Source organism: Atta cephalotes (genome assembly GCF_000143395.1).
Source record: "Atta cephalotes unplaced genomic scaffold scaffold00107, whole genome shotgun sequence".
NCBI classification, from domain to species: Eukaryota; Metazoa; Arthropoda; class Insecta; order Hymenoptera; family Formicidae; genus Atta; species Atta cephalotes.
Window position 1 is genome coordinate 177,195 of NW_012130171.1, and position 11,298 is coordinate 188,492.

The 11,298-nt window shown below is 31.3% G+C and overlaps 1 protein-coding gene across 1 annotated transcript; it reads right to left on the reverse strand.

Moving 5' to 3' along the window:
- Positions 1 to 7,477: 7,477 nt before the first annotated feature.
- On the reverse strand, positions 7,478 to 10,703 carry LOC105625104 (short-chain dehydrogenase/reductase family 16C member 6; the record flags this gene model as incomplete). The annotated part of the gene is made up of 5 exons (XM_012206446.1): positions 7,478 to 7,489; positions 8,170 to 8,270; positions 9,791 to 9,920; positions 10,256 to 10,433; positions 10,549 to 10,703. Coding segments are annotated over 5 exons (576 nt in total), but the record flags the coding sequence as incomplete, so codon positions are not given.
- Between the last annotated feature and the right edge of the window lie 595 nt (positions 10,704 to 11,298).

The window sequence follows — 11,298 nt, forward strand, 5'->3', positions numbered from 1 at the left end:
TAATACTAGAAGTAGTGTGTGTGTGTGTGTGTGTGTGTGTGTGTGTGTGTGTGTGTGTGTGTGTGTGTGTGCGCGCGCGCGTGCGTGCGTGCGTGTACAAGCACTCAATCTTATTCTGCGAAAATGAAAGTTCGAAAAAAATCAATTACGTTCGCCGGTGGGACGGTCGCGAGAGTCACCGGATGATTAAATTACAACGATAACGTATTAAAGTGAGGGATCCAAAACGGAATTAATAAACACGACATAGGTAATGCGACAGCACGCTTCGTGCGAGAGGCTTTCGGAATAATTGAGCAAACACGCGATCGTATTGTTCACAACGCCTACAATAGCAGGCGCGCATAAGTTAACGATCCTGAAAAATCAATTAATCAAAACGCTTAATCTGATAGAACTGCAGGAATAATCGTAAAGCATATTGATTGTTCCTTAAAATCCTCCTCGTAAAATCCTCCTTCTTTCGTCACAAAGTTTTCCTCGCAATTAAGTCTCCCTATAAGTCTTTCTTACACAAGACAGTAAATATTGTCAAATTTCATAAAAGTCATTCGAAAGTCAACATTTTTATATATTGACTCTATTAAAAAGAAGAGCAAAATTTTTCTACATTAAGCCTCTTAAAAAAAGCAATTTTCTTAGATCCCTTAGAACATGTGTCTGAGAAGCATATTCTGTTTATTATATAGAAAAGTTTTACGCGAAAAACTGTATTTCTGTACTTTTACCGGTCTCTTGGAGAAAATGTTTTATACACAAGATTTTATTCGTATGCCCCGCTGAAACGAGAAAAACATGAGTAATTTAATACTCATGCATGTATTTGACGACGTATATTTAAATCGAACGAAAATTTTTATCCGATAAAAAATAATCCTCGTGAAACAGAAAATATATTGTGCAACGGTTGTTCTCGGCGATCGATTGTGTAATATCGTGTCACATTCGTTATACGATCGCCCACGTTCATTTCGCACGTAAACTTAATTTGCACCGCAAACACAGAATATACTGTGTCCATAAAGCATCCTGTGACAGTCAATTTTGATCATATTGAGAATTCGATATCTACGTATCGAACCACTGCGCACCGGCGGTGTCCTCAGCCATCAGCGTTATTAAATTATCACGCACATACGTCACATTCTCTTTTTCATCCGTAGTGTTTAGATAGGGCGTTTTTTACGTGTTTCAGGCAAATATTTCACCAACGAGAAATCTACCCGGGGTCATATCCGGATCGCGTCATCTGTCTCATATCAAGGATTGCTGCATTAAGTTTAAACCGGGAGATATTATTAAATTGCTGCACGAGCGTGAGCGTCGCAATTTTTCTCACATGTTTAGATAAGACTCCCACGTATTCGTGGGCGTTTTTCATCAGAGACGTTACAAATATTTTACCGATCGAGCGATGATTCCCTGGAGAGTAGCCATTATTCCCGCGGGACCTCGATGCGTTCCAAATAAAATAGATTCGTGGAGGGAATATTAAAAAATAAGATTATGTCTTTTTACAGATGGAAGATACCTAGACAGGTTTTAATGAATGTTAAATATAAGCATTTCGATCGGTAACTATTACTTTGAACTTTTATTCTCTATACGCACGCTGAAAGAGTTTTTATAATATAAACTTTTTGAAACTTCATTCGCGCGTAGGAGTTCTCTCCATATAAGATATGAGTTACAAACAGAGTTTAAAAACGAGCTTAAATCCACTTGAAGAGAAAGTTTCTACAAATTCTTCTCATCATCTCGCTGACGACCGAAAGATGAAAAATAAATAGAAACTTATTAACTAAGCACTTTATTTCTAAAAGCAATTTCTGTTTCATTAAATTTTCGAGGACATGTTCTATCGACTGTATCTCTCATTTGACCTCTTACTCATTTCTTATTTTGATTGGAATCCGCAGGAAAGAAAAATGACTTATTATTTCTCGACGTTATTCTGGAAAATGCATATTAAAATGACATAAAATGGGAAAAATTCTGCAAGAGGTAATCAAAAGGATTGACTAAAAAATCAAATAAGATAGGAAGAATATTAGATATAATATTTTTTATATCAAACCGTCGTGAGAGAGATAGAAATTATACTGCAGTGGAAGGGGGGTTTAAATTTTATTCTAGTTAGTGCGGTATTTATTTTTTTTTTTTTTTTTTTAGAAAAAAATAGATTTATGCAATAGACAATTATAAAAAACAGGGAGCTTGGTTCAAACAAGGGATATATTGGATATAATATTTTTAGTATCAAAGCACGGTGAAAGAGATGGAAGAATTATAAAGTAGGTCTAAATTTTTTTTAGTTGACGCAACTTTGCAATCTCATTATTCTTTTTAGAAATAGATTTATGCAAAAGATAATTATGAGAAATAAGGGAATAATATTTTTAGTTCAAAGCACAGTAAAAGATAGAATTATAAAATGGGTCTAATTTTTTTTTTAGTCAGTACAACTTTAAGTTCAATATCATTACTTTTTATTAGAAAAAATAAATTTATGCAATAGACAATTACGAGAGAAATGGGGATTTGAGTGAGACAATGAATATTAAATATGATAGTTTTAATATCAAACTGTATTGAGTAAGAGATTGAAAATAAAGTGAATTTAAAGTGTTTTAATTGGTATAACTTTGCAATATGATTACTTTTGTTTAGAAAAATTATATTCTTTAGCAATAAATAATTACAAGAAACGGGAGCGTAAGTAAGATAGGGGATGCAACGACCGCATGAAACCTGCTTCGCGATATCCCGGCTCTGAATAGCCGCGAACTGAGTAAAAACGCGTGTTTCTAAATGTCATCGGCTATATGTGACTCGGTATGCGTTAAGTATGCGCGTTATTGACCGAGCGAATGTATACGTACGCGTATAACTAACCAGAGTATGGCCGAGTTTCAACGAAACATCTCCGTCGCAATTTTCCGGATCTATTAATTTTAATGAATGTTTATCAGGAGAAATATGATAAATGGCGACAGTATCTCTTGAAAGCTTTCTCTCCATTCCATACCCTTATAAATGTCCCGCGTGAGCTCATATATAAACGTTTACTTTAGCTTACTTCCTGTCAGCTAAAGTTTACACGTGTAACTACGTATATCTCGAACGTGAAAGAAAAAGTTTTTAATTATTTCATTTTTAATTCTTAATCTCTCGAACCTACGATTATATTCTTTAATTTCAAGTTAATTTCAAGCAGATTTTGTTTACAAATTCGTCACTGGTTCGATTATATAATAATTTGAATAAATAAATATGTATATAAAGCTGTAAGAAGTTGGATGCAATGAATAATTTCTTTAAATTCTCGTAAAGTCAATCTCGTCAAGTAGTCGAGGAATTAATTAGATGAAAGTGGAAGTGGAACAGCTTATTTATTTCGACATAAGCGAGATAAGGATTATATATGCAAATTCATTCGTAAGTAAAGCTTTCATGTAAAGCTAATATGTTTAATTGATATATGCTTGCAAGCTTCTCTAGTTAAAATTTCGTAATCACGTGAGCTGTAAATTAGTTTCTTAAGCTGTTATAGTTGTTATGTTTCAACGATTGCAGTAGTTAAAATTAGGTTTGGACAGACAGTATAATAGCACGAGTTACCCTTCAAATGTCTATGTGTCTAATTTATATATTCTATAGAAATATATTTTATATATTCTATTATATATTCTCTAGAAACATTTGACGTTGATATTGCATAAAATATATAAATACATGTTTAAATTTATCATAAACAATTAAAGCTGTCATCAAATTGCTACAACTTTATATAAACAAATTATTAGTATTCGTCAAAAAAATATGAAAGCATAAAATGTAGTAAATTGTGAAAATATATTGTAATAAAATATTCCGAAATAATTTTTATTTTAAATTGCAATGTTTAAGCGAAAAGAAAACAACTGAGAATAAAACTAAGTATAAACGAATATTTGAAATTTTAGTAATATTTGAGATATTTAGTAAGATTATCGTTTTTAAATAACTTTATATATAGATATATTGTCGTATGTACTGTAATAAAAATAATGAAGATAAATTCCATAAGGCGAATAAATCAATTAAATAAATGTGATGTAAAAATTTATGTAGAGAGCAGGATGCAAAAAAACTATGTTTTATTGTGATAAAAATTTTACAAACATAAAAATAATAATGGAAAAAATAATATTTTTTGAAATATATGAAAAACACACACATTTCATCTTTACTTGAATATTCTACAATTTATAAAATCATTCGATAAAAGTTTCATTAAAATTGCAATATTCTTATAATAGACATTTATATGTCAATTTATATGCAATTCCTTTGATTTTCTCGAAAAGAACTTTGAAATAATTTTTTTTTACAGAACTATCTACATGATTTTATTTTTGCGCGATTTCTTCCATACGATCGTTTTACGATTGCGCGCCTAAAACTCGTGGTCTCGTAGGCAATTCAGAATGATGCTTTTATCGAAGGTACATTAATGAATTTTCATCGTTTCTTAATTCCTTCGTGTATAGATTTCCCGTTATCGACTTACCCGAACGTTTCGTGTTGAAATGACCGTAGAAGCGGCTGAGGTCGATCGCCATGACGGCGCGCGGAAAAGCGGCGCAGGCCGTCAGGGCGATGCCAAGTGCAACCGCACCGTTACAGAATCTCCGTACCATCCTTGCTTCGCGAATGCGTTTACAAGTTAAGAATAGTAAGACAGGCCTTCCTTTATCTTCTTCTTTGCTCTATTGCTGCTGTGACGACAAGTCAAGTTCGAGCTCCCTCTTCCTCTCTTTCTCTTTTTCACTTTTTGCTGGAAAGGGGCTTCTCTTAATTCTCCCTGAAGAAAATCCTTGATTCCTCCTCGCGAACGCGAACCCAGTAATGTATCGTCACCCTCTCGCAAGAATCACCTACTCGCTCGCACGCTCGCTCGTTGATATCTGGTTGTATCTGGTGCGCCACCAATGACCAAGGTGTTGGAGTAACTCCTCGGGGTGGCTCGCGCAAGGTCCCTCGCCCCGAGAGCACTTGAGCACTCCGCTTCAGCTGCGCTGCGTCTGTAATTCTGTATGCGTGGGTGCGAGCGAATGTTAACGGCGCGCGGCGAGGTCGCTCTCACCACCCACTTCGTTCGGCCTTTCTCGGAATCTTTCTGGTCTCTCGCTCCCTCGGAGCCACCACCTCGCTCTCTTGCCACCTCCTTCTCCCACTTATGCCCGTAAGAAAAAGATCCCTTTTGATGGACGCTGCACAGCCACACTGTGAAGTGCGAAGTGCGAAGTGCAAACACAGTACACACCTGCGCCACGCGATCTCACCTGCGCCTGCGGCCGGCTCGCGTTGGTAGGTTGGTACTTGGGGAAGAGGAGGGGGAGGGGGAGGGGGAAGACGAAGAGGATGCGTGGGAGAGACTGGTCGACCAATCGGCCGTTGGGTTACGCTCGATACGGCCAATCGAAAAGCGCGAGATCACAGGTCTACCCTGAAACACCCACGCTTGCCGTTGCGCTCGCATCGATTTCAACCCCTCGTCGCCCAGTGGCGTAAACGAGGGATTGATAATGCATTCAACTACGATGAATCGGAATTATTAAGATCTTCATTTTTTTTTCACCGTTGATATCTTTTACCATTGCATTAAATTATTATTAATATTAAATTATTATTAATATTTCACATAATCGGCATACTAATATTTCCTCCTTTCTTTATCTCTCTCTTCTCACCAAGTATGTTTCCTCTTATCACGCTCCTACCTTCCCAACTCGCTGTTACGCTCCTACCTTTCTCAATAGGTAACTTTCGCTTGTCGTTACAAGCGTATACTTTTAAGCGCCCGTGATAATATGTCGACGTTTAGTAATTTTATAGCGAATCCGCTGTTATCTAATTGAGAATCATCGTCATTACTCGACGTCGTGAATAATAGCTTCTCAAACGGCGCGCGATACTTTGGCTGCATCTTCAAATGAGATTGAATAAATAATCGTCACGTAATGTCGAGTAATACCGTTTACTGCAATAGAACATCTCAATATCGATTACTTTCAATCGCAAAGAATGAACGCCCGGAATTTGCGTAGATTATTCAGCGCGATGTTCTAAATAAATGAAGATGCGTACTACGTTAAACACAAGAATATATATTCAATATATGTATATTATTACGAAACTGTTAATAATAATTTTGCAATAGTCAAACTCCAGTGATATATTTCTACAATCGAAAAAGTTTATTGAAAATTGAAAAAAAATCTGTTATTTTATTCTTATAAATTCTATGAGTTTAACTGTATTCATTTATTATTTTAGTCAAATGTAATTTGACTAATTTTTTCTTCTTTTATCTTTTCTTAACTTTATACATATAGAATACATATAGAATAGCACGCGATAAAAAGAAGAGATACGCATCAATGTTGATAAGAAACTTCGATAAAAAAAGAATAACAAATATATTGTGTCCGACCGATAAAAATATAAACGAATAATACAATGTATTTTCTTGATATATTATCATAATTCGTAAAATTTAAGTATCTCAATATTCTAGTGATACATTTCTATCGTCGAAAAGATTAAAATTTATTGATGTAAAAAAATTATTCTTTTTTTATATATGAAATTATTCTATTAAATTAAACAGAAAAAAATCTGTTATTTTATTTTTATAAATTCTATAAATTTTTTAATGTATACATTTGTATCGTTTTGACAAAAAATTTTTATTTCTAATTTCCTTTTTTAATCATTTTCTACGAAACAAACGTTCTATTTTTTTATCATAAAAATTTTACTATTTGGTAATTGATTATCATATTGATTATTATATAATTTTAAAACTATTATTTTATATAATTCAACATAATCAACTTCTTCATCGAGACTTCTATTCTGCAATATAAATTTAATCTTATACATTTTTTACTCGAAGTAAACGCAATTGAGCAAAAAATTTATTAATGAAACAATTCTACAACAGACTATTAAATTTGCATGCTGCATTGCTGGTGCAAAAATAGGATTGAGAGGATATGATTGCCTTGATATAATTTCTAATGATATTTTATGATAGAATTTTTTAGAAAATTAGCAGAATATATTATTGAGGTTTTTAATTTAGGCTTATAAACAATTATATTACATATGTAACTACATTTTATATACATTATATATTATATATATAATATTATATATATAATATTATATATAACATTATATATTATACATATATTGTATTTCTTATATATATTATTGTATTTCACTTTATATATTTTAAATATTTCATATTTAATACATTTGTTATAACATAAAATATTACATATACTCATATAATAAACATTTTAAAATACATATTTAAATATAGTTAAAATTAATTTTCACATACATCTTATATATTTTTTAATCATTTGATTTGATAACGATAAAAATTTTTGAAAAAGAATCTTGGAGGTATGTTAACACTACATCAGATAACTGTCTGAAATAAAAAATATTTTTATCATAGACGTAAAATAATAATTAAATAATATTAAATTATAATATTGAATATAACATAATTCTGTATATTACAATAAACTCATTATTATATATATTTTTATAAATATAAAATATATAATATAAATATTATATATATTTTAAAATATATTATGTACCTATATTTATGATAAAATTTCTTTGTGTCATGATTCATACATACTTTTTTATCTTCAAAATAGATGACCAGTATGGAGGTATAATTTGATTTTTATAATTTTGTCTTTGTGCATTAATTATTGACAAAGCGATTTCTTGCGGTAAAAGATCTCGTATTAACCATGGAAACCTATATCGATAAATAAAATAAAATTTAATCTTATTTTGTTACAGAAAACGGTCACAAACATCTTATTAATTAATTATCATTATTATTGATGACATATAAAAAGCACTTATTACAATTTTTTTATTATTATACTTATTACAATAAAGATTTATTAAAATCTACTAAAAAATTTACTAAAATAAAAATTTGTTTTCATCATATATGTATACATATATGTAAAAATGTATAAAAGGAATGGATTGCGCATGTGATACAAAGCACATGATACGAATGATATAAAAAATTGTTTACAATAGTATATTGTTGTAAAATTACCTAAAATATATATTTTTAACAAATCCGGTACGTACGAAGAATGGATAAATAGTTGTAAATTTAATCGATGACTTTCCGTTACTCAGTACATATAATTCATCCGATAAAGAATCCATAATTGCTGTTGATATAATTAGAAAAGCATACTTTCTCTTTATTTCCGCATACGTGTTATTCAAATTATGTGTCAATTATATGTGTGTAGTATATATATGTATGAGAATGCATCGCGAAAGCAAGTGAGGCGTGAGGACGGCACAAGGATGGCGCAACAAGAATTTAAATGTTTAATGTGCTTCTTTCTTTTCCATAAACAAAAGGATTCAGTTTATTCTTACAAGTAACATACACTTCACACAAAATTGAAAGTTACATTTTATTTTAATTATCCCTGATCAAGTTATTCGATCAAAGAAAAAGATCGCGGCGATTTTATGACTTGGCGGTTTCACACGGCGATTTTCTGTGCTATAGACAATTAGGCGAATTCTAAGAACTAAGAGTGCAGAAATGGCGGCAATCGGCGTATATATTGTCTCCGCGGCACGGGGCTTCTTTTTAACAAGCCTGATATTCGCCAACAGTTATTATTTTAAAGTGACATCCGAGTAATGAGGTTGGCTCCGATTCTCTTTTTCAATTTGCGGAATAATAGTCATGCGCGAACAGGAAATCCGCGAGTGGAATTGACGATCGCGCGTAACGTCTCTGCTAAACGATGCGCTCGCGCGCGCGGTCGCATTTTCTAGAAAATTCGATGAGCCGTTGCTGTTGTCGATGATATGTGTACAAAATAAGTTTACCTATTGAAAATAATAAAATGATAGAACTTGCAAAGATCGAGAACAAGCAAGCGAAGATTTTGAAGGCTCATTTTATACACACAATTTAATGACGTTTTCTAATGATTAAAAAAAAGAATTTTCGCTATCGATTATGCGTGAGACGACGCAGCATAATAGTTTTTTAGGATCTCAACATACACATATATATGTATATGTCTATATTTATATACATAAATATTAGTTATATGTACATATATGTATATTCTATCTTTTATTATACAATCATTCTATGAGTAATAAACTTGTTTCAGAAGTAGAAAAAAAAAATACAAAAAAAAACAAAAAAAACCTTCATTTATTTATAGACTTCAGTTTTATGTATTTCTAAACAGTACTGTAATGTATTGTTGTTAAAACGCATATTAGATTAAAATCATCATTGAGGAAATAATAAAGTATTTTATTTCTGATTTTGTTCCTTTCTTATTGAGTGCCAAACTCACTTTTCTTATGAGTCCCCCTCCCCTCCAAGATCAAATAAATCTTTTTACACCCTACAACTTTTGTCTAAAACAATTTTTTATAAAATTTATATTTTTTGAGATATTTCGAGATCCGATCTTTTTCGAACATTCTGTCTGCCATAGCGATGTAACGACACGCTTTCGATCCTAGATCCATTTGCATAAAATTATCCTTTTGATGCTCCCAACAATCTTTGAAAGTTTACAGTTAAATTTCCGGACATTGCGCGCGCGCGCGCGCGCGCGCGCGCGCGTGTGTGTGTGTGTGTGTGTGTGTGTGTGTATTAATCATATTTTTCCTTCCTATAATCATTCAATAAGGAATGAATTACCTGAAACTGCGAATTTTGTAGGGCAGTAAACTGTCCCATAACATATATTAAAAAATGCTGCTAGAGATGAAATCGACACAATATGACCGTGATTCTTTTCGATCATACTAGATAAGAATGCTTTCAATGTCTGAAAGTAATATTACTTTGTAAATAGTAATTTTCGGAAGCTCATAATCGCAGCACAGACTTTTGCATAACACATAACACATATATAAGCAAATCAACTAATCAGAATCTTTCCTTTTCTCCCATTTTATGGAAAAGAAGAATTTCGATTGATTGATTTCCTTATGCAAGAGTCTGTGCTGCGGCCATTAATCATATACTGATCTAAACCATTTAATACACTTTATTTACAAATATAACAAGTTGATGCAATATATCCGTTTCCAAAAATAAAGTCAATTATATTAACGGTTGCTTTTTATGTCTTGTAATTTTAATATCTCTTGATATACTTACCCAATAATGCGCTGTCATGTTGACGTTTATGCCACGTGTAATTTCATCAGGACTTAGATTCAGAAAAGATTTAACAAACGCTATGCCGGCATTGTTAATTAAGATAGTTACGTCACCTACTTCTTCTTTTACTTTTTTGGCTACTCTGAAAACTTCTTTTTCATCTGCTACATTACATCTGTAAAACACACAGATTCTAATTAGAATTGATAATTTAATAGGTGTTCACATTATATCTAGGTTGTATGTTATATCTAGGTTGTGTTCCACGAAGCATTGTTATATAAATTTACCGATATGCATACACTGAGTCATTTCCTTTTTTTTTAATATCGTTCATTGTTTCATTATTATTTTCTTCATTGATATCCCAACATACTACTGTTGCTCCTAACGAAGCATAACCAATCGCTAATTCCTTTCCGATACCATGACCTGCACCCGTTATCTATGATAATATATTAATACAATTTAAATTATAATTATTATATATTACAACTTTTCGTTTAAAATAACATAATTTCAAATTTTTATTCTTGCTTTAAAATGAAACTGAAATAAACTTTTGTTTAATAAAATATGTATTTTATTAAACAAATGTAAATGAAAACAAATGTATTAGAGTGTTTCAGTTTAAAGTCTAGAATACAAATCTTTCTATCTATGGTTACGTAACATTTTTCTTAAAATAATATTTATTATTTATAATAATGAAAAAAGATAGATAAGATAAAAACATTTGTTAATAAGTGAAAAACATTTGTTAAAGAAAATATTAATTTGTTGGAATTCAATTTTGGAAAAAATTTAAAAAAACATCAGAAAAAAATTATAAAGCTTAGGTCATCAAATCACATAGAATATACATATTTTTTTATAAACTGTGTACATATATATATATATATATATATATATATATATATATATATATATATATATAATATATAATAATATTATACGACTAACTAAACGTATTTACTATTAGTACTACGTACCTTTCTTTTTACTTTTATTTACGGTTACTTTAATTAATTCTGTACTAT